The 25,420-nt window shown below is 49.0% G+C and overlaps 1 protein-coding gene across 6 annotated transcripts in view; it reads right to left on the bottom strand.

Annotated features, from left to right (window-relative positions):
- The window catches only part of DYSF (dysferlin), a 412,823-nt gene that overhangs the window by 239,725 nt on the left and 147,678 nt on the right, over positions 1 to 25,420 (bottom strand). For all 6 annotated transcript variants that reach the window (XM_040335540.1, XM_040335536.1, XM_040335537.1 and 3 more), the window contains exon 3: positions 17,389 to 17,480. In XM_040335540.1, coding sequence (XP_040191474.1) covers positions 17,389 to 17,480 — 92 coding nt within the window. The remainder of the gene's footprint in view (positions 1 to 17,388; positions 17,481 to 25,420) is intronic.

The raw sequence follows: 25,420 nt of genomic DNA on the forward strand, positions 1-25,420 counted from the left end.
ATCCCCAGCAGAGTCCCTTCTTAGATTCATTTGTGCCCAGAGGAGCCCCCCCTTCCACGGGGAGGGACGGCACAACATGGGGCACATAACGGATGGGGTTAAAGCTGGAGCTTTCCATTAGGAAAACATTTACTGTATTCCTCAGAAAGGATTCCCTGAATTCCCAGCTACCAGGAAGTCAGGAAGCGGAGAGTTTATATTAAACCCTGCGGAGGCATGATATCAATCTTCTTCCTGCTTAGAATACAAGGCAATTAGAAAAAACACGGGACAATGGAGGAGGCCAATCAGCTGTGAGATCTGACAGCCCAGAATGAAGGAAACTTCCCTGATAGCAAACCGGGAGAGAAAATATGTCACCGTACATTGGGGGGGGGGGGGCATTGGCTGTGCTGCGCGGCTGGAGAAACTGGTCCGGATTCAGATACCTCAGCGTATCTGTCCGGCCGGCGTAACGTATCTCCTATACGTTACGCCGCTCTAACTTTGGGCGCGAGTTCTTTATTCAGAAAGAATTTGCGCCCTTAGTTACGGCGGCGTAACGTATGTGTTGCGGCGTAAGGCCGCGTACTTCAAATGGGGATGTAGGGGGCGTGTTTTATTTAAATTTATGTTGACCCCGCGTTTTTTACGTTTTAGTTGAACGGCGCATGCGCCGTCCGTAAAATATCCCAGTGTGCATTGCTCTAAATGACATCGTTGGTTTCGACTTGAACGTAAATTACGTCCATCCGTATTCGCGAACGACTTACGCAAACGACGTAAAAAATTCAAAACTCGGCGCGGGAACGACGGCCATACTTAACAATACCTACCCCTCATATAGCAGGGGTAACTATACGCCGGAAAAAGCCGAACGCAAACGACGTAAAAAAAAAAGCCCCGGGCGTTCGTTTCTGAATCGGCGTAACTCCTCATTTGCATATTCCTCGCGTAAAACATACGGAAGCGCCACCTGGCGGCCAGCCTGGAATTGCAGCCTAAGATCCGACCCACTGTTTCTGGAGCCGGACGGGACTGAGCCGGCAACATCTATTTCTACTAACAGCTTCTCCAAGCAAGCTCCCCTGACAGTGGGGGAAATAATGATTTTATCCCCTGCAGATTTTGTACGTTTTCCCACTTAGAAAGACATGAAGGGTCTATAATTGTTATCATAGGTGTATTTTAAATGATAGAGACAGAACAGTGGCGTCCAGGGCTGGTGTGGTAAAAAATGGTGTCAGCCCCCCCCCCCTCCCTCCGGCATTAAGCCAGGCTAGAGCATTGGTGTGGCTCTCCCCCCTTAACCTGCCACAATGGATGGGGCCGGGATGTGAGGGATCTGGGGATGGATGAAGCCAGGATGGGATTGGGGGGGGGGGTGTGGATGGACCTGGGATGGAATCAGGGGGGTGGATGGAGCTGGGATCAGGGGGTGGATGGAGCCAGGATAGGATTAGAGGGGGTGGATGAGCTGGGCTGGAATTTGGGGGGTGGATGGAGCAGGGATGGGATTAGAGGGGGTTGATGGAGCTGGGATGGCATTAGAGAGGGTGGATGGAGCTGGGATGGGATCAGGGGGGTGGATGGAGCAGGGATGGGATTAGAGGGGGTGGATGGAGCTGGGATGGGATTAGAGGGGATGGATGGAGCCAGGATGGGATTGGGGGGATGGATGGAGCCAGGATGGGATTGGGGGGATGGATGGAGCCGGGATGGGATCGGGGGGGTGTGGATGAACCTGGGATGGGATCAGGGGGGTGGATGGAGCTGGGATCAGGGGGGTGGATGGAGCCAGGATAGGATTAGAGGGGGTGGATGGAGCCAGGATAGGATTAGAGGGGGTGGATGAGCTGGGCTGGAATTTGGGGGGTGGATGGAGCAGGGATGGGATTAGCGGGGTGGATGGAGCTGGGATGGGATTAGAGGGGGTGGATGGAGCTGGGATGGGATCAGGGGGGTGGATGAAGCAGGGATGGGATTAGAGGGGATGGATGGAGCCGGATGGGATTAGAGAGGGTGGATGGAGTCGGGATGGGATCAGGGATGGGATTAGAGGGGGTGGACGGAGCAGGGATGGGATTAGAGGGGGTGGATGTAGCAGGGATGGGATTAGAGGGGGTGGATGGAGCAGGGATGGGATTAGAGGGGGTGGATGGAGCAGGGATGGGATTAGAGAGGGTGGATGGAGCCGGGATGGGATCAGGGATGGGACTAGAGGGGGTGGATGGAGCTGGGATGGGATTAGAGGGGGTGGATGGAGCAGGGATGGGATTAGAGGGGGTGGATGGAGCCGGATGGGATTAGAGAGGGTGGATGGAGCCGGGATGGGATCAGGGATGGGACTAGAGGGGGTGGATGGAGCTGGGATGGGATTAGAGGGGGTGGATGGAGCAGGGATGGGATTAGAGGGGGTGGATGGAGCCGGATGGGATTAGAGAGGGTGGATGGAGCCGGGATGGGATCAGGGATGGGACTAGAGGGGGTGGATGGAGCTGGGATGGGATTAGAGGGGGTGGATAGAGCTGGGATGGGATTAGAGGGGATGGATGGAGCCGGATGGGATCAGGGGGGTGGATGGAGCTGGGATGGGATTGGGGGGATGGATGGAGCCAGGATGGGAGTTCGAAGGGGGTGAATGGAGCTGGGACATGATTGGGGGTAATGGGTGAAGCTGGGGTGGAATCTTTGAGGGGGGGATTAGAGTATATGTGCTAGGGTGTGCTTTGGGAAGGGAATTGTGCTGGGGGGTCAAACTTCAAATCTGCCGCCCTCCTTCTACTTCTAGCACTGGTTCTAACCCAAATCACAGAATCGTTTTCTTCCATTCAATCCTCACCATCATGGACAAGACCAAAGAGCTGTCCAAGGACTTCAGAGACAAGATTGTAGACAAGGCTGGAATGGGCTACAAGACCATCAGCAAGCAGCTTGGTGAGAAGGAGACAACTGTTGGAACAATTATTCACAAATGGAACAAATACAAAATAACCATCAATCGCCCTCGGTCTGAAGCTCCATGCAAGATTTTGCCTCATGGGGTGAGGATGGTCATGAGAAAAGTGAAGGATCTGCCCAGAACTACATGGGAGGAGCTTGTGAAGGATCTTGTGAAGGAATGCAATGAGCATAATGATAAATTAGAAAATGTCTATCCTCTATGCATCTTTATTATAATATAAAGTCTATATTGCTTTTTCATGTATACCACTGCTATAATCCTTCCTTACTCAAATCAGCTTCTAATAATACCCCTCCCATCGAGAAACACTGGAGAAGACCAAAGATGGCGGATACCCCCCCTCTCCCACACAGCTTTAGGAATGAATGAAACAATGTTTTGGGGCTGTTTCTCTGGAAAGGGTACAGGCCGACTTTGCCACATTGAGGGGCCAATGGAACACCAGTCTTCTTCCCTAGTCAGTCCCATCCCCCTACAGTTAGAACACACAGTGAGGGAACACAGTTAACCCTTTTATCGCCCCCCCCTAGTGTTTACCCCTTCCCTACCAATGACATTTATACAGTAATCAGTGGCTACTTAAAGCACTAATCGCTGTATAAATGTCAACGGTCCCATAATAGTGTCAAAAGAGTCCGATTTGTCCGCCACAATGTCGCAGTCTTGATAAAAATCACTGATCGCCGCCATTACTAGTAAAAAAAAAAAGATTAATAAAAATGCCATAAATCTATCCCCTATTTTATAGAAGCTATATTATACGCTATTGTGATCAAATACGACCAAAAGAAATCTCTACTTGTCGGAAAAAAAGGACACAAAAAATTTGGGTACAGCGTCGCATGGCCGCGCAATTGTCAGTTACAGCGACGCAGCGCTGAATTGCAAAAAATGGCCTGGTCATTGAAGTGGTTAATAAGCTCTCGCTGCTTGGACAGGGGATGGCGAGCACACAAGGGACCGGCGGGTCACAGAATGCTGTTGGAAATCCAAGTCAGAGATAAAAATAGGACGGAGGAAGTAGACAGCGGCCGGCCGGGTTCCTAAGAAAGAGACATTTTCATGGAAGGATCATTACTCAGCAGACTATTAGACTTGCCCATACATAACGTCGGGGGTACATCAACTTTTCCATTGTTTTTTTCCATTGTTTGTAAGACTTGCAACAGAATATGGTAGACGTTTCTAAACCAATGTCTCTAAGCAAAATATAAAACTGGAGTCTCAGAACATAAAGCAAGGAGTTGACCCTTTTCGGGTGCAGGTGGCATCAGCCAACACCTCAACGCAGAAGGACCAACGCAAAGTGCAAAGCAACTTTACATGCTAGAAGTTGGATGTCACTTGGGCCCAGGGGTTCCTTTTGGTAGAGCAAAGGAGTGTTGAAGTAATATAGCTATACGTAACAGAAAGCATACAATTAATCGTAGATTTAATTACCGTATTTATCGGCGTATACCGCGCACTTTTTTGCCCTGAAAATAAGGGCAAAATCGTGGGTGCGCGATATACGCCGATAACCGCTTCCCGCGCCGTGTTTGAATGCCTGCGCCGATATATACCGAGCGCAGTACACTCGCGTACATTCGGCCAGGCTCGGCTTCGCTTGTAGTCACGCATAAACGTCACAGAGCGTGAGCACGAGCGAAGCCGAGCCTGGCCTAATGTACGCGAGTGTACTGCACGACGGTATATGTCGGCGCAGGCATTCAAACTGAGCGCGGGAAGCGGCGATTCGACGGGTAACAGCGCGGGAGGACACCACCGAAGTCGCAGACAGACGCCGGACCCGACGAGGAGGACACCACCGAAGCCGCAGACGGACGCCGGACCCGACGAGGCTGCCGATGGACGCCACGCAAGACACCAAAACTGTCAGTACTAAAATGTTTTTTTACAGGAATGCGGGTCCACATTAGGGGTGCGCGCTATACGCCGGGGCACGCAATACCCCGATAAATACGGTATGCTATTTGCAAATAGGTAATTTTTCTCCTTCATTGATATGTGCTGATGAGGCTGCACTGGTGGGCACTGATAGGCTGCACTGGTGGACACTGATAGGCACAGATAAGGCGGCACTGATGGGCACAGATAAGGGGGCACTGATGGGCACAGATAAGGGGGCACTGATGGGTGGCACTAATGGGCACTAGTAGGTGACACTGATGAGTGGCACTGGTAGGAGACACTGATTGGTGACACTGATAGGTGACACTGATTGGTGGCACTGTGGGCACTGATAGGTGGTGTTGGTAGGCAGCACTATTGTTCACTGCCAGGTGCCAGAGATGAGCAGGCGGCTGCTCTCCTTGATTGGGGCCGATGTCCCTCTAAGGCTGCATTCACATCTAGGCGGACGAAATCGCGGCGTTTTGTCGCCGCAAATCGCGGTAAAAATAGCGGCGTTTTGTACCGCGATTTGCGGCGACAAAACGCCGGTATTGTCCGCCTAGATGTGCCCCAAGATGACCCCCTCTATGGAGATGATTGCCATCTCCTAGCCGAACGCTCGAAGACGCCTGAAAAAAAGGTCCGGGACCTTTTTTTCCCGCGGCAGGCGACAGGCGTCCGGCGTTCGGCGTGGAGATGTGAACCATCTCCATAGAGGGACATCTGTTTTCAGCCCTCTGGCGGCAGCGGCGTAGCGCTACAGGCGTAAAAACGCCTAGATGTGAATGGGGTCTAACAGCCGCCGGTGATCGGCTTCTTTTTTTCTTCTCACGCTATCAGCGTGAGGAGAAACAATAGCCGATTATCAGCTCTGTTTACATCACGTGATCAGCTGTCATTGGCTGACAGCTGATCACGTGGTAAGGGGTCAGCATCAACCCCTTACTCCGATCTGTATTTAGCCGAGTCTCATAGACTCGCTGATCCCAGAGCGCGCTAGCGCACCCTGCAGGGGGCGCACTGGCCGTTCGAGAACGGGAGGACGTCCAGGGACACCCTCCCGGCAAATAAGGTCCGCGCTGTAGCCGTCTTTCGGCTATAGCGCAGATCTGAAGTAGTTAATAAAATGATCAACACAAACAAATTAGCGGAGTTTGAAGGAATTTTCTGCCAGGACTGATAACAGTTTTCATGGAAAACAAATTATTTAAAAGCCTAAACCTTTCTAGTAATGTCTCTGACAGATCATACAATTCTTTCACTGAAACCATCTATATTGCACAATTTCTGTATATGGAATCAGAGAATGTGTCGCATTCACTGAGAAGACGCAAAGGGGTTGATTTACTAAAACTGGAGAGTGCAAAATCTGGTGCAGCTCTGCAATGAAACCAATCAGCTTCCATTTTTTTTTTTGTCAAAGCGTAGCTGAACAAGCTGAAGTTGGAAGCTGATTGGCTCCCATAGACAGCTGCACCATATTTTGCACTCTTTAGTTTTAGTAAATCAACCTCAAAGGGCCAGATTCAGAAAGATCCGCGCATCTTTCTGCAGGCGTAACGTATCTCCGATACGTTACGCCGCTCTAACTTTGGACGCAAGTTCTGTATTCAGAAAGAACTTGCGCCCTTAGTTACGGCGGCGTAACGTATGTGTTGCGGCGTAAGGCCGCCTAATTCAAATGGGGATGTAGGGGGCGTGTTTTATTTAAATTGCAGTTGACCCCGCGTTTTTTACGTATTTTTTGAACGGCGCATGCACCGTCCGTAAAATATCCCAGTGTGCATTGCTCCAAATTACGCCGCAAGGACGTATTGGATTCGACGTGAACGTAAATTACGTAAAGCCATATTCGCGAACGACTTACGCAAACGACGTAAAAATTTCAAAACTCGGCGCGGGAACGACGGCCATACTTAACATTAGCTACACCTCATATAGCAGGGGTAACTATATGCCGAAAAAAGCCGAACGTAAACGACGTAAAAAAATGCGCCGGCGGGACGTACGTTTCTGAATCGCCGTATCTACCTAATTAGCATATTCCTTGAGTAAACATACTGAAGCGCCACCTAGCGGCCAGCCTGAAATTGCAGCCTAAGATACGACGGTGTAAGACACTTACACCAGTCGGATCTTAGGGATATCTATGCGTAACTGATTCTCTGAATCAGTCGCATAGATACGACGGCCGAACTCAGAGATACGACGGCGTATCAGGAGATACGCCGTCGTATCTCCTATCTGAATCCGGGCCAAAGTGTTCTCTGAACGGTGCCAGTGCTAAGCTGCAGGACAGCCACTCAGCACAGGACCCAGAAGCTAGTGGAGATCACTGGAGCAGTGGTGCCTACTACAGTGATTTCCAGCTTCCACGAGTATCCCACAGGTATAGTACATACCCTGGTCCACGCTGACCGATGTAACAACACTATATTACCAAAGTATATAAAAATATATAATTTTTATTGGTAAACAAAGTTGTAAATTAATGTGATTTCACGTTACAACAATGTATAAGTATAAGTAAGCTCTCTGAGCGAAACATGTAGAGTAAGAAGTGGTTGCATGTGCTATACAGACCGTATGCTTTTTATGAACATGTAATGTTGTTTTTAAAAGAAACTTTGTTTACCATTAAAAAATAGGATTTTTTGTACTCACCGTAAAATCCTTTTCTCCGAGTCCATGGACGGACACAGCTCCTTAAATCTTGACAAGTGGGTTATGTTCCATGTTTACAGGAGAGGACTAGGCAGAAACATGTTGGATAATTAAATACATGTTACATTAACAGAGGGCGGTCCCTCCAGACATAACCCTCCTCCCTGCAGTATGCAGCCTCAGTTCGTAACAAGCAGTACAAACCTAAAAGGAGGGGTGGGTGCTGTGTCCGTCCATGGACTCAGAGAAAAGGACTTTACGGTGAGTACAAAAAATCCTATTTTCTCTTACCGTCCATGGACGGACACAGCACCTTAAATCTTGAAAAGTGGGACGTCCCCAAGCAGTGTCAAAAAACGAGGGGCGGGAACAGCATCAGTAAAACCAATTGTAACTTCACCCCAAAACAAGCAGAGCTCCTCAACGGAGGAGGTGCAACTTTAAACAGCCGCCTTTAAAACCTAGCGGCCGAAAGAAGCGTCAGAAGATGCACTCACAGCAACCATGTAAATTCTGTAAAAAGCGTGAACTGACAACCATGTCGCCGCCTCGCACACCTGTGAGACCGACGCATGATGTCGGGAAAAAAAACCAGGAAGCACCAATTGCCCTGGTCGAAAGTGCCGTGATTGCCCCCAAAGAGCATAGGCCGGTATGACGGTCTGCCTGATCCACCGATAAATGGTGGTCAACGATACCGCCAGGCCCTTTTGTGGACCAGACACCGACACAAAAGAGAGTCAGATCTCCGAAACGGAGCCGTAGCAGGTAGGTACACCCGCAAAGTGCGTACCACGTCCAAGGTATGTAGCGCAACCTCCTTAGGATGCGCCGGCCGAGGACATAAGGATGGAAGTACAATGTCCTCGTTAAGGTGAAATGAACAAAACCACCTGAACGGAAGAAGGGAAGATCGCGGGCGCACCACCACCTAATCCTTATGGAGGATCAAGCATGGCGGCTTGCAAGACAAGACCGTCAACTCGGAAACCCTTCTAACAGGGGTAAAGGCCACTAAAGGGGCCACCTTCTGAGATAGTGTCAAGAGAAAAATCTCTCTGATGTTTCCAAAAGGAAGGTTCCTGAAGAACCGAGAGCACCAGAGTCAAAACTCATGGGGGAAGAGGTGGGCTAAGAGGGGAAAGTATATGACAAACCCCCTGTACAAAAAGGTACCCACCAGGGAACGGGCCGCAAAAAGCCACTGAAAGAACACAGCCAAGGCTGAAATCTGCCCCCAAAACGGTGCTTTAAGCAATGTAAAAAAACAGCAGGACCCTGGACACCGAGTACGTCCGTGGACGTCACTCCATCTCTTCGCACCAAGAGATGTAGGCCTTCCAGGTGCGACGGTAGATCATCCGGAAGAAGGCTACCGTGCCCTCAGCATGGTTAAGATGACCGAGTCGGACAGACCCCGGTCTCTTAAAGTCTGGCTTCCAATAGCCATGTTGAGCAAGTTAGTGACTGTACAACAGGAGGAAGTATGGGACCTCGGGACAGAAGGACCTCCCGCCCTGGCAACCGCCAGGGTACCTCCGCTACCAGGCGCCCAAAACCAGCGTTCCAAGGACGCCGAGGCCAATCTGGAGTGATTAGAATCATCGGGATCCCCTCAGCCTCCAGCCAAGGAAGCAACTATGATGGAGGAATGGCATAAAGCCGCCGATACAGACCCCACAGGGCCACCAGCGCAACTGACGCGTCTGTACAAGATCACTAGACCTGGCCACTAACTTTGACACCCTTGCAGTGGAGACGAGCGGCCAGGAGATCCATGCCCTGTGAGACTCACCTCCAGCAAGGGAGCCGAAACACCCCCAAGCACAAAGACCAGTCGCCCTGGTCCAGCTTCCGGCGACTCCAGTAGTCCGCCTGCCGGTATACCTGATGGCCGTGGCGTTGTCCGGCTGAACCCAGATCGGACGACCTTGCAACCTCCTCGACCACGAGGGGAAGCATAGCCTGATCGCCCAAAATAGTAGGACAATGAACGGTAGACAGGGTCTCCCACCCAGGAACCAACCAGGCCCGACCATGGGTAGCTACCGAGATCAGACGAGAGTGGGCGCAATCAGGGAGGTGTGGCCGTAGGCCCACGCAAGTCCAGCAAATCAGGGCCGACTGGACCCCCAAGGTGCCCCTAAAACCCGCGAGGTTGGCGTCCGTCGTAAACACCGACCACTGGAACGAAGAAACTTTCCGGACCGAAGAGTCGGGGACCGCCGTCACCAACTCAGAGAGACTCTGACTAGGTGGCGCACCAGAATCTGATGATTTCAGAGACAAGAGATCTTTACCACCTGGACAGTATTTCCCCTGGAAAACCCGAGTGTGAAACTGGGCATACAGTACCGCCTCGAAGGAGGCTACCCACAGGCCCCCGGACCTGCATGCACCCAGAGAGAAAACCGATTGTGTGATGCCAATACCTTCACCGCAGACTGAAGAGTCTGCAATTTCTCCAGGGGAAGAAGGACCTTCGCCACGAGGAGTCCGGATCAACCCTAGATACTCCAACGCTGAGTCAGAACCAGGACCGACTCCAAATGTTTAACACCCACCCGAATCTTCGGAGGGTCTGAATGGCTATAAACACATCCACTAGGTCTGAGACAGAAGCTGCTCTCAGAAGAAAGTCGTCTAAGTAGCCCACGAGGCAAAGCCTCGCTGTCCCACAAAGTTAGGATAAGTGCGAGCTCCTAGGTGAAAACCCTTGGTGCTGACGCCAGATCAAAAGAGAGGGTCACAGACTGACAGAGGCTCTCCCCCATCACGAAGCACAGAATCCTCTGTGACATGTGCAAAACGGGACATGCATGTAGCATGATGTCTGAGGATGCCAGAATGTCCGCCGGATGGAGCGCAGCTACCACCGAACGAATGGATTCCATGCGGAACTACCCAATGTTCACAAAGGTATTCAGGGCCTGAGGCCCATAGAAAACTCCAAACCTCTCGTCCTGCAGGAAAGGTAAAATTACCCCGCAGCTCAGCGAGTCCCACACTGCCCAAGGCAGACCGACGAGCCGGGAGAGGAAGACACGAGGAAAGAACTTTGTTCTGTGGATAGGAGGAAACCCTATCTTGTACTCCGAAGAGTCCACCTCGCAGACCCACTGGTCAGAGAGCAGGGAGGTTCACCGAATTGTGAACCTACAAGCCGCCCCCCTACCTAGAGACAGGGAGGGAAAGCTACATACAATGGCGGGATTTGGATGCCGGCGTGATCGGCTTACGCACCCAGGGACGGCTAAGCCTTTGTCAGCCTGGGAGGGTTGCCCTTTAATAATACATACACATAGTGTGTATGTATTATATGTAGGTGTATGCCACATGTTCTTGGAGGATGGGAGGAAACCGGAATACCCGGAGGAAACCCACGCAGACACAGGGAGCGACAATGCAAGCTCCAGGCAGATTGGTGTCAGTGTCCAGATTCGAACCAATGACTCTCTTGCTGCCAAGTAATGGAGTTACCACTACACCACCGTGTGCATAAAACCATCTCTGAAACAGAAGCCCTGAATAACAAGAAGGCACAGCATTCAATGAAGCATCACAGACCTATATGAGGCCCTGGACCAGCTGGTCCGCTAGCCTAATAACTTCAGGAGAGAGTCGGTGCTCCTCCACTGTCTGGTGCAAAATGCTCACTCCGTGAGTGACTGAGACCCCAGATTAGTGGCCACAATAGGCCGCAAGTCAGACCCCAGCATGGTAAACATGGAACGGGTCAGTACTTCGGATCTTCTATCAGTCAGATCCATACAAGCGGGGGTTCCCGCAATAGGGAGAGTGGTCACCTATACATGACACCGGGAGGGTCCACCACCGGAGAAGAAGCCCACCTCTTGAAAAGGCTCTCCTCAAAGAGGCACTGAACCGCCTGGCGGTGAGGGACTACAAAAGCCCTCAGCGGCTTTTCTCATTCCGCATCTTAGAAATTATCAAAGAAAGGCACAGAAGGAAAAAAACTACACAGAGCGGTCTGATTTGTGTGATCCAAAAAAGACCGAGCCCTCGGCGGAAACCCAGCTGCACTATCCAGCTTAAGAGAGTCCCTTGTAGCAGTGAGAAGCGCACCCATAAATGCCTTATCCTGAACTACCCAGGTACCTGGTCCATGGCTCCATAACAGAGCAATCCCCAGGGGATAACGGGGGCAGGGGGCACTCTTTTAACCCCCGCCCGTCCGCAGTCCACCCCCACCCTGGCACAACAATAAAACCTCTGTAGGAATCCCAGGTGCTAACACCTGCTGCCACCACCAGCATGTTGGGGAAGGACCCAGATACTGACTCCAAATATAAATAGTATTTACATAGTGTGTATGTATAATATGTAGGTGTATGCACATTTGTCCTTACAAATAAACAGAAGCTCCTAGTGCCCTATTCAGGGCATCTCACCCACTTGCTGCGCTGACCTCAGGAGGAGACTGCCCAGCGCTGCCATCCGCTCTCAGCACACAGCGTGTGGAGAGAAAAAGAACCGTGAGGTAACTGTGCGGCATCTGCAGGGACCTGTAGGATACAGGACTACTGAAAGATGGCCGCCGAGCGTTCAGAACGCGGCCACAGGAAAATGGCCGACCGCAATGTAAGCTGCGCCATAGCGCGGCTACAACAAAATGGCCGCCAATGGGAGTTTTCAATGTAATTGAAAACCTCCCAAAAAATGGCGCCAGCCAAATGGCGGCAAAATGCTGCATTTAAACAGGAAAAGCTTTAACAGTGAAAAAACCCTCACAGGAAAGCCCCATACAAAAAAGAAAAAACACAGGCCAGATAACAGTCCCCTCAGGAAGGCCCCCTCCCCCCTGACAGCGGCAATGTTAGCAATGCAGCAAGGGAAAGGAGCAGGGAAGTAAGGGGAAGGGACCCCCGAACCCCAGGAATGCCCAGCCGTACCAACCCACCGAAGCAGGAGGGACTGTACTTACCCGTCCAAGCGAGGACTCGCTGACGCATTCCTGACAGAACTACAACCGAAATGGAGGTAGCTGTCGGCCCGGTCCACTGTGAGTGAGGCAACACCACAGCCCAGTCATATGTGGACCTTGGAGCAAAGCTCACCGGCCACCCCAGGAGCCATGGGGTATGGCGTGGCAGACCAAGCCTCTTTGCAAAGGTGTGCCCACGCTTGCTGGTCGGACTGAGTAGACTACAAGGATCTATATTATCCAGCCTGTCTCTCAGCCGACAGTTGAAAGAAGATTCTTCAAGAAAAAGTCAAATAAAATAAAATTTCTCCTGAGGGCTCTCATACATCCTTCTCCTTTGCTAGGCAGAACGAAACTGAGGCTGCATACTGCAGGGAGGAGGGTTATGTCTGGAGGCACCGCCCCCTGGGCGGGGCTGTTCAACTCTGTTAATGTAACATGTATTTAATTATCTAACATGTTTCTGCCTAGTCCTTAAAGCGGAGGTTCACCCTAAAAAACATCTATGTACCATCCCATCCAGCATACTTGCGTCAACCATAGTATGTTTTTTTTGTTTTGTTTTTTGCGCTGTATTTACCGTTTAATCCTTTAGTTTCGTTTCAGACTCCTGCAGGGAGTAGGCGTTCCTATGAAGAGGGGAACATGATTGACGTCCGGCTATGGCGCGTCACGCGTTCCGAAAATAGCCGGAGTAGGAGTCGGCTCTTCACGGCGCTATACGGCGCCTGCGCACAGACTAGGAGCTGACTGTGCAGGTGCCGTATATATGCGAGTCCTATTTCGGCTATTTTCGGAACATGTGACGCGCCATAGCCGGACGTCAATTATGTTCCCCTCTTCATAGGAACGCCTATTTCCCCGCCGGAGTGTGAAACAAAACTGAGCGATTAAACGGTAAATACAGCGGCGAAAAAAAAAAAAACATACTATAGCTGACGCAAGTATGCTGGATGGTACATAAAAAAAAAAAAAGTTTTAGGTTGAACCTTCGCTTTAAGGCCTCGTACAGACGACCGGATCTATCCGCTGGGATTGATCCGCGGATCAGTTCCAGCGGACAAATCCGGTCGTCTGTACGGCCCAGCGGATATTTATCCACGGAGATTCGTCCGGCCGGATCGATTTCAAGAGGATAGAAATTTCTTAGCATGCTAAGAAATCTATCCGCTGGAATCCTGTCCAGCGGATTGATCCGGTCGTCTGTACAGACTCACCGGATCAATCCGTCCGCTCCCCTCCCTCGCATGCGTCGTAATGATTCGACGCATGCGTGGAAGTACTTACCTTCCAGCGTTGCGCACGTCGCCGCGTCATCGTCGCGGCGACACGTCACCGCGGATGTATTCCGCGCGGATTTTGATCCGATGGTGTGTACAAGCCATCGGATCAAAATCCGGAGGAGGAATCTCGGCGGACGGCGGCGGACCGTTTCCAGCGGAGATCCCCTCGTGTGTACGAGGCCTTAGGAGCTGTGTCTGTCCATGGACGATAAGAGAAATTTGATATTTTGTATATACTTTGTTCAAATACTTTTTCGGTACCCTTAAAGTCCCATTTCTCTCCCCAAAAAATATCTCACTTTATATAGGGATGTGGTACCCTCAAAAGACTTCTCATTAGCCCAGTTTTCAAATAAATACACTAGGTTACCAAAAGTATTGGGACGCCTGCTTTTACACGCACATGAACTTTAATGGCATCCCAGTCTTAGTCTGTAGGGTTCAATATTAAGCTGGCCCACCCTTTGCAGGTATAACTCTTCTAGGAAGGCTGTCCGCAAGGTTTAGGAGTGTATCTATGGGAATGTTTGACCATTCTTCCAGAAGCGTATTTGTGAGGTCAGGTACTGATGTTGGACGAGAAGGCCTGGCTCGCAGTCTCCACTCTAATTCATCCCAAAGGTGTTCTATCGGGTTGAGGTCAGGACTCTGTACAGGTCAGTCAAGTTCCTCAACCCCAAACTCAATCATCCATGTCTTTAAGGACCTTGCTTTGTGCACTGGTCCAAATCATTTAGTGGGGGGGGGGGGTGATTATGGTGTGGGTTGTTTTTTTTTAGGTTGGCCTTGGCCTCTTAATTCCAGTGTCATATAAAACCAAATAATTTCCAAACTTAACAACTAGCCTGCAACCAAAGGAATTAACCTGTCTAAAAGTATGCATTAAAAACAGGGGTTTAGTTGCACACATTTTCGAATACATGCGTAATCTGTGGACTCCGCCAAGGCTCCCTGTGTACTGCAGACTCTAAATTTGGAGAGTCTCCACAGTGGGAGCACAATGTACTCTGATGGATAGATGAAGGGCAGATGACTGGAGGGAGCCCAGCCTTCCTTAACCACTTCCCTACCGGGCACTTACGCACCTTCCTGCCCATGCCAATTTTCAGCGTTCAGCGCTGTCGTAATTTGAATAACAATTGCGCGATCATGCTACACTGTACCCAAACAAATTTTTTTATCATTTTGTTCCCACAAATAGAGCTTTCTTTTGGTGGTATTTGATCACCTCTGCGGGGTTTTTTTTGCGCGAAAAAATAAAAAAAGACAGAAAATTTCGGAAAAAAAAGGTCTTCTTTGGTTCTGTTATTTTTTTTGTAAATTAGTTAATTTTCTACTTCAATGATGGGCACTGATATGGCGGCTGCACTGACGGGCACTGATTAGGCGACACCGATGGGCACCGATGAGGTGGCACTGATGACGGACACTGATAGGTGGCACTAATGGGCACTGATGGGGCACTGATAGGTGGCACTGGTATGTGGCACTGATGGGTACTCATAGGCGGCACTGATGGGCACCAATAGGTGGCACTGATGGGCACCAATAGGCGGCACTGATGGGTACTTATGGTGGCACTGATTGGTACATATGGTGGCACTGATAGGTGGCATGGATGGGCACTGATGGTCACTGATAGGTGGGCACAGATGGGCATGGATGGGCACTGATAGGTGGCACTGATGGACACTGTATGGCACTGATGGGTTGCATTGCTGGGCATCATTGATTTGCGGTCCTTCACAATGGTGCCAATCAGTGCCCATTTGTGGGCACTGCTTGGCACATATTTGGCATCAATTTGCATATGTGGATGGCCATGTGGGATGTACCTGGCCATCCACATGCTTGGGACTTCCCTGGTTGTCATGGCAGGTTAACTGTTGGTCCAGTTTGGGCATCTGTGGGGGGGCTGCGCTGATAAACAATCAGCGCAAAGCCCCCTGTCAGGAGAGCCACCGATCGGCTCTCCTCTACTCGCGTCTCTCAGATGCGAGTGAGGAAGAGCCGATCAACGGCTCTTCCTATTTACATTGTGATCAGCCGTGATTGGACACGGCTGATCATGTGGTAAAGAGTCTCCGCCGGAGGCTCTTTACCAAGATCAGAAATGCAGGGTGTCAGACTGACACCCCGCATCACTGATTGCCGCGTGTGCCGGCATGTTATCCTGCAGGAAGTGGTTAAAGGCGCAGGAACACAATAGACACCCAGCACAATGGCAGCAAAGGTGTCAGTGCATTGCCTGACCAATATGTCAACAATACAAAAAAAGGTCCCTGCCCCCATTTATAACTGGTCTTCACAGCAAGGAGCACTGGAAGGGCAAATGTATGTCAAATAAAACCAAAGAATTTACAAGCTCAACTTACCAACCAGTGAAGGTGTCAGCATACCAAGACATTTTGGACAATATTATGCTCCCAACTTTGTGGGAACAGTTTGGGGACGGCCCTTTCCTGTTCCAACATGACTGCGCACCAGTGCACAAAGTAAGGTCCATAAAGACATGGATGACCGAGTTTGGGGTGGAGGAACATGACTGGCCTGAACAGAGTCCTGACCTCAACCCAACAGAACACCTTTGGAATGAATTAGAGCAGAGACTGCGAGCCAGGCCTTCTTGTCCACATCAGTGCCTGACCTTACAAATGCACTTCTAGAAGAATGGTAAAACATTCCCATAGACACACTCCTAAACCTTGTGGACGGCCTTCCCAGAAAAGTTGAAGCTGTTATAGCTGCAGAGGGTGAGCCAACCCAATATTGAACCCTACGGACTATGGCCCAGATTCTCATAGGGCTTACGATGGCGCAACGCCATGTACTCCGTCGTAAGTCCTAATCTGGGCCGTCGTATCAATGCGATTCTTAGAATCAGTTACGCATAGATAAGCATTAGATCGGATCTTAAATGCATTTTTTTTTTCTGGCCGCTAGGTGTCGCCAACGTCGTTTTTCCCCGTCGAGTATGCAAATTAGATAGATACGCGAATTCCCGAACGTACGCGCGGCCGACGCAGTGAAGTTACGACGTTTACGTTAGGTTTGCGCGTCGTAAAGTTGCCCCTGCTATATGAGGGGCAACCAATGTTAAGTATGGCCGTCATTCCCGCGTCAAAATTTAAAAATTTACGTTGTTTGCGTAAGTCGTCCGTGAATGGGCCTGGACGCCATTTACGTTCACGTCGAAACCAATGACGTCCTTGCGACGTCATTTAGCGCAATGCACGTCGGGAAATTTTAGGGACGGTGCATGCGCATTACGTTCGGCGCGGGAACGCGCTTAATTTAAATGCAATTCGCCCCCTACCCGCCTAATTTGAATTAGGCGGGCTTGCGCCGGGTGATTTACGCTACGCCGCCGCAACTTTACAGGCGAGTGCTTTGTGAATCAAGCACTTGCCTGTAAAACTTGCGGCGGCGTAACGTAAATGACATACGTTACGCCGCCGCAGAGATGCGGCGATCTACGAGAATCTGGCCCTAAGACTGGGATGCCATTTAAGTTCATGTGCGTGTAAAGGCAGGCGTCCCAATACTTTTGGTAATATAGTGTATGTAAAAATTGTCATACCTAAACGTCAGGTATAAAATATATCTTTGTATACACAGACCAAACATTTACATCGAAAGCTAATAAATAGTCACTTTACCGGTTTCTTCCCATCGTCTCATGGTCTTTGACGACAGCATGGAGATCAGCATTTGGATCCAAAGGAACGCCTTTCAAGTCCCACTCGAAGCCCTGCAGAAAACCAGAGATGATAGAAATGTGATCATAGCGTCCAAACATAACTTCTGCAACAGTCCCACTTTTAGGTCTGATGTACCTATTTGTATTGACTTTATCTATTGGTCTTATTCAAAAAAAAGTTTTATTCTTGAGTGTCAGTTATAAGGTGCAGTAACCTCAAGTAACCAATAAGAATGTATGGGATCAGACCAGTACAAGGTAAATTGCAATTGGTTGCTGTGGGTTCACTGACCTTAACCAATATGCTGCGAAATGACCCAAGGGGTTTTTACAATTCGGCACTGCGTCGCTTTAACAGACAATTGCGCGGTCGTGCGACGTGGCTCCCAAACAAAATTGGCGTCCTTTTTTCCCCACAAATAGAGCTTTCTTTTGGTGGTATTTGATCACCTCTGCCGTTTTTATTTTTTGCGCTATAAACAAAACTAGAGCGACAATTTTGAAAAAAATGCAATATTTTTTACTTTTTGCTATAATAAATATCCCCCAAAAATATATAAAATAGTTTTTTTCCTCAGTTTAGGCCGATACGTATTCTTCTACCTATTTTTGGTAATAAAAATCGCAAAAAGCGTTTATCGATTGGTTTGCGCAAAATTTATAGCGTTTACAAAATAGGGGATAGTTTTTATTATTTTAATTTTTTTACTACTAATGGCGGCGATCATCGATTTTTTTCGTGACTGCGACATTATGGCGGACACTTCTTCAGCTCCGGGGAGCGATCGCGAGGAGGCGGCTAGAAACGAATAGCCGCGCCCTCGTCCCGGATCGCTCCTGAAGCCACGGGAACCGCTGCATGTACGGAAGGGGGGGGGGTCCCGATCGGACCCCCGACCCACGTCTAGGCAGGGACGTACAGGTACGCCAATGTGCCTGTCCGTGCCATTCTGCCGACGTATATGTACATGCGGCGGTCCGGAAGTGGTTAACTTCCATTCCACTTCCATACCAGAAACTTACGCACCTTCCTGCCCAAGCCAATTTTCAGCTTTCAGCACTGTCGCAATTTGAATGACAATTGCGCGGTCATGGTACACTGTACCCAAATTTTTATCATTTTGTTCCCACACATAGAGCTTTCTTTTGGTGGTATTTGATCATCTCTGCGATTTTTATTTTTTGTGCAACAACCCAAAAAAATACGACATTTTCGAAAAAAATTAAGGCCCAGATTCTCAGAGGACATACGACGGCGTAGCGCCATGTACGCCGTCGTAAGTCCTAATCCGAGCCATCGTATCTATGCGCCTGATTCTTAGAATCAGTTACGCATAGATCTCTATTCTATCCGACCGGCGTAAGTGTCTTACGCCGTCGGAGCTTAAGTGCATTTTTACGCTGGCCGCTAGGGGCGCGTAAGCTGATCTACGCGTCGAAATATGTAAATCAGCTAGATGCGCGAATTCCCGAACGTACGCCCGGCCGACGCAGTAAAGTTACGCCGTTTACGTTAGGCTTTTCCTGGCGTATAGTTACCTCTGCTATATGGTGGCGTAAGTGCGGCGTACCAATGTTAAGTATGGCCGTCGTTCCCACGTCGAAATTTAAAAATGTTAAGTCGTTTGCGTAAGTCGTCCTTAAATGAGGCTGGACATCATTTACGTACACGTCGAAACCAATACATCCTTGCGGCGTACTTTGACGCAAAGCACACTGGGATATTCCACGGACGGCGCATGCGCCGTAAGTGCAAAACGTCAATCACGTCGGGTCACAGCACATTAACATAAAACACGCCCCCCTGTTCAACATTTGAATTAGGCGGGCTTACGCTGGGCGATTTACGCTACGCCGCCGCAACTTACGGAGCAAGTGCTTTGAGAATACAGCACTTGCCCGTCTAAGTTGCGGAGGCGTAACGTAAATCAGATACGTTACGCCCGCACAAAGATACGCGATCTTACGTGAATCTGGCCCAATGTTTTTATTTTTTCTGTTAATTTTTTTGGTAAATAAGTACGTTTTCTTCTTCAATTACGGGCACTGATATGGCGGCACTGATGGGCACCGATGAGGTGGGCACTGATAGGCACTCATAGGCGGCACTGATGGGAACTCATAGGCGGCACTGATGGGTACTTATGGGTGGCACAGATGGGTACTGATAAGTGGGCACTGGGCATAGATGGACACTGAGAGGTGGCACTGATGGGTACTGATAGGCACTCATAGGCGGCACTGATGGGCACTCATAGGCGGCACTGATGGGAACTCATAGGCAGCACTGATGGGTAATTATGGGTGGCACAGATGGGCACTGATAGGTGGGCACTGGGCATAGATGGACACTGAGAGGTGGCACTGATGGACACTGAGGGGTGGCACTGATGGACACTGAGGGCATTGCTGGGCATCATTTCAGTCAGTGCCTATTCGTGGGCACTGATTGGCATCGATTGTGTTTGATTTATTGATTTTTTGCATATTTTTTCCTCTATTGAGCACCGGGAGGCACTCCTTGGTGGTCCAGTGTTGGCATCCGAGGGGGGGCTGCGCTGATAAACAAAGGGGGCACTCACTTGCTCTAAATGCTACAGTTACTTTGGGTATGTCTCTATCATGCCATGAGTCTTATTTCCCCGGGATAGAGTCTGACCCCCCTTCCTCGGTTCAGAAGTCAGACTCGGTTGTCAGGTCATAGGCGGAAGCACCACACGATCGAGTCAGGTGGGATCAGTGTGCTGTGTCAGGCATGCTTGACGATGCGTCACAGGACGTTTGTTGGGTTCTGGGTTACGTCAGGGCTGTCTTAATGAGAGGGCACACCAGAAGGGGCCCCAGAAGCATGGGGGGCCCCTGCACTATCCCCAAAGCATCTGGTCCTTGAGCCCACTCTTCCCCAAAATTGGGGGCCCATTGATGGCACTGAGAGTGATAGATACACAGGGATGGCAGTCTGCCTCCTACCTACTTGATGTCTGTTTACCTGCACTGTCATCATTGTAGGGGCCCCAGAGCATTACTTTGCCCAGGGGCCCATGATGCTATTAAGACGGCCCTGGGTTACGTGGCAGGTTCCATGGGGAGTTCCTTCTCATCACTAACTCGTGAGACAGTGGATTGCTCCTGTCATAGCGGATACTTACCGGATACATACCGTGTTTCCCCGAAAATAAGCCCGGGTCTTATATTAATTTTGGCAACAAAAGACATAGTAGGGCTTATTTTCGGGGTAGGTCTTACCATGTAATGTGCTGTCTTCTCTCCCCCTCTCCCTCCCTGCCTGTCAGGAATCCCCAGTGTGAACTGAATTAAAATGCTTGAAAAATCTTATAATCCACTCTATTACAGTATTATATAATGTACAATGTGTGTGTTTCTGTAATATAATTGTGCCAAATACCTTCTTTATAGCGCCGCTCTACACTTCTGTGACCCGCCGGAGCTCCTGTCCCCGCATTTATATTACAGAAACACACACATTGTACATTATATAATACTGTAATAGAGTGGATTATAGGATTTTAAAAGCATTTTAAACTAGGTCTTATTTTCGGGGTAGGGCTTATATTGCAACCCTCCTGGAAAATAACGCTAGGTCTTATTTTCGGGGAAACAGGGTATACTGTTGCCATCTGGGCGCGTGCTACCCCACTTGTCAGATTGTTACCTTCCCTTCTTCACCTACATTTGTGTCTTTTGCCCTCTTTTCAGGCATACCGACCAGCTAGGCCAAGGCACACCTCAGGCCTTGGTTGATTAGGGTTATCGCATTTCATACTTGAAGACTCTGACTACAATTATACTTTAACTACTTAACCCCCGGACCATATTGCTGGTCAGAGACCAGAGCACTTTTTGCGATTCGCCACTGTGTCGCTTTAACTGACAATTGCGCGGTCGTGCAACGTGGCTCCCAAACAAAATTGGCGTCCTTTTTTCCCCACAAATAGAGCTTTCTTTTGGTGGTAATTGATCACCTCTGCGGTTTTTAATTTTTGCGCTATAAACAAAAATAGAGCGACAATTTTGAATTTTTTTTATATTTTTTACTTTTTGTTATAATAAATATCCCCCAAAAATATATAAAATAACTTTTTTTTTCCTCAGTTTAGGCCGATACGTATTCTTCTACATATTTTTCGTAAAAAAAATCGCAATAAGCGTTTATTGATTGGTTTGCGCAAAAGTTATAGCGTTTACAAAATAGGGGGTATTTTTATGGCATTTTTATTCATATATTTTTTTTACTAGTAATGGTGGCTATCAGCGATTTTTTTTTCGGTACTGCGACATTATGGCAGACACTTCGGACACTTATGACACATTTTTGGGACCATTGTCATTTTTATAGCGATCAGTGCTATAAAAATGCATTGGATTACTATAAAAATGCCACTGGCAGTGAAGGGGTTAACACTAGGGGGCGGGGAAGGGGTTAAGTATGTCCCTGGGTGTGTTCTAACTGTAGGGGAGGTGGACTCACTAGGAGAAATGACTGATCGCTGTTCATACATTGTATGAACAGAAGATCAGCATTTCTCTTCCTGACAGGACCGGGAGCTGTGTGTTTACACACACAGCTCCCCGCTCTGTAACGAGCGATCGCGTGTGCCCGGCGGCGATCACGCCCGGCCGGGCACGCGCACGGGAGTCGGGGGCGAGCGGGGGGCGCGCGCGCGCCCCTAGTGGCCTGTGCGAGAGCCGACGTATAGCTACAGGTTCTCACGCAGGGGAGCCGACCTGCCGCCGGTCAGCAACCAGTTAAGATTTAGATTCGGAATTGAATGAGGCTGTTTCATGCTTGCAGTGGTCACGCAAAGGGGGCACTCACTTGCTCCAAAGTACTGCTACCGAAGGGGCCCAAAGGGAAAGGAGGGTAAAATGTCTGCAGGGTGTCCCATAGACTTGTACATTGGACTGCAGATAGGTAGGAGGCACAGCCTTCTCGTCCATCCATCGGTAGGGAAACCATTACAGAATACTTTCTTAATCCCAAAGGAAAATTGGGAAATTGTTAAAAGAAAGAAGGTTTTGTAGACTGTCCAATCAAATTTCCCAGAGCTGTCTACAGGCACCAGAGAAATCAGGTGATCACCTGGTCCAGTCAGACAATTATTGGATTGGGAAAGGCTCATCTTATGTAACGTTATAGGCAATATGTAATGCCTTTGTAAATATTTTCATTATAGAATATTTATTTGGGTTCCCCCAAATATTTATACCCTCCCCAGCATGCATCACTGGCAGTAAACCTCCTAGTGGTTGGCTGGTGAGACATAACTGTAACTCAGGCTATTAGATTGTAGCACCCCATTGACCCCCAAAAGGCAGAATAGCACCTCCAGACAGTGGCGGTGCATCCATAGAGGGCGCAGGAGAGCCGCCCCCTCTCTCCTGCACCCATCAATCAACAATAGATAGATTCATGCATTGCATGAATCTATCTATGGTCGCCGCTGCCGCCCACTATTCAGATGTCCGGCCCCTTGTCGGGCACCGACCATCTGAATTACAGCGGTGGGGGTGTTTTGGAAGTGCCTGATTAAAGTGGAGGTTCACCCAGAAATAACATTTTTTACCCTTAGATTGATGCTCATTTTGTCTAGGGGATTCGGCTAGTTGTTTTAAAATCGAAGCTGTACTTACCGTTTTAGAGAGCGATCTTCTCCACCGCTTCCGGGTATGGGCTGCGGGACTGGGCGTTCCTATTTTGATTGACAGTCTTCCGACGGTCACATCCATCGCGTCACGATTTTCCGAAAGTAGCCGAACGTCGTTGCGCAGGCGCCATATAGAGCCGCACCGACGTTCGGCTTCTTTCGGCTACTCGTGACGCGATGTATGCGACCGTCGGAAGCCTCTCGGAAGACTGTCAATCAAATAGGAACGCCCGCTCCCGAAGACCCATACCCGGAAGCGGCGGAGAAGATCGCTCTCTACAACGGTAAGTACAGCTCAGATTTTAAAACAACTAGCCGATTCCCCTAGACAAAATGAGCATCCATCTAACGGTAACATTTTTTATGGGTGAACTCCCGCTTTAATAGGCTTCCTGATTAGAGCCTGTGGCTTCCAAATTGTTAAACAGCAGGTGCACTGCTGTGCGTTCGCTGTTTACACAGTGCTGTGTTAGGGAATTCCTTCCCGAACACTGACCCGCCTCTCAGCCAATCAGGTGCACCGGGTCTGGTTACTGGTCACCTGATTGGCTGAAGCGACAGGCGCTGTGATTGAATGCCTATCAGGCGTCAAATCATAGCAGAGATGGCATGAAGAGGACGGGAGAAGACATTGAGGACTCGGAGGGAGAATGGAGGATGGCGCTGACCCGAGAAATGTAAGTCCTGGGGGGGGGGGGGGGGACTGGCAGCATTTGATGGGGCAAACTGGCAGCATTTGTTGGGGCAAACTGGCAGCATTTATTGGGGCAAATTGGTGGCATTTGTTGGGGCAAATTGGCATTTTTGTTGGGGCAAATTGGTGGCATTTGATGGGGAAAACTGGTGGCATTTGATGGGGAAAACTGGTGGCATTTGATGGGGCAAACTGGCATTTGAAGAAGCTTTTTTGTGTACGTTTCGGCAAGCTGCTTTTGGGTTGCTTCAGGTTGTATTTGAGTTTTACGTTGACTTGTATGAGAAAGAAAAGCAGTTCAGATGAAAAGAAATACCTGTGGACCTGAACCCATAACTAGAGAACTCCAAGGTATACTTGGCTTTATAAAACTCCCCCAAATCATCAAGAACAATGTATTAGGGTGGGGGTGGGGGGTTCTCATGGCTTAGCTTTACTATGGGAGTGATGAAGTGGTTAATATCCACCATTGATGATTCTGCTCTCTATAAGCCTTGGGAATATCATGTAATGGATCTCCAGTGTTCTTTACAAGAAGTCAAGTTTCTTCCATATATACAGGGCCTTTCATATCTTCTCCTGTTGGCTCTGATAAATTATCAATTACCATTATCTGCGAATAGGAAGGTTTGGAGGACTGAAGCCCCGTAAACACGCTCAGTTTTCTCTGCGGTAAAAAGTCTGCTAAGAAAACCAAGGGAAAAAAGCCGAGAACCCGTCAGGAAAACTGCCATGGAGCTTTGGCCGGGAATCCCGGCCGTGTCTATGCTCCATCGTCATCAAACACTGAAAGTAATGACGGCGACAATTCTGCAACTGACCAATTTTTATTTGATTTGATTACATTATTGAATCATTTTTATTATTATTATATTATTATTTGTTATAATTATTTATAGTTATTTATTATATTATAATTTATGATTTTGTGTTTCAAACTTTATCATACTCGGGACGTCTACTAGACTCTTGTTTGGACAGATTTAAAGGGGTGGTTCACCCTAAAAACTACTTTTTTTTATTACACTGGCCCCCCACATTACAATACGATTAAGGCTATTTTTTTTTTTTTTTATGCTGTACATACCTTTGTACAGCATATTCACCCGTGGCTTCCGGGTTGCGAGTCCCGCGGGAGTGGGCGTTCCTCACATGTGTGTGATTGAAGTTTTGACCAAAAACGAGCTCCCCCCCCGTCCAGTAAGCCGCGTCACGATTGGCGAAAGGAGCCGAACGGCGATGCGCATGCGCAGTATAGCGCCAACTCGCCGTTCGGCTCCTTTTGCCAACCGTGACGCGGCTTACGTGACGGGGGAGCTCGTTTTTGGTCAAAACGTCAATCACAGACATGTTAGGAACGCCCACTCCCGCGGGACTCGCAACCCGGAAGCCACGGGTGAATATGCTGTACAAAGGTATGTACAGCATCAAAAAAAAACTAATAGCCTTAATCGTATTGTAATGTGGGGGGGCAGTGTAATAAAAAAAAGTAGTTTTTAGGGTGAACCACCCCTTTAAGTTAGTTATTTAAAAGAATTGTAGGCCTACAATGTAAAACGCCAAATTTTCATGCAAAATAATGGTACCGCTTTCAGCACTTAAATCTGAAATAATCATACCGCCAGGGAGGC

Source organism: Rana temporaria, chromosome 1 (genome assembly GCF_905171775.1).
Source record: "Rana temporaria chromosome 1, aRanTem1.1, whole genome shotgun sequence".
NCBI classification, from domain to species: Eukaryota; Metazoa; Chordata; class Amphibia; order Anura; family Ranidae; genus Rana; species Rana temporaria.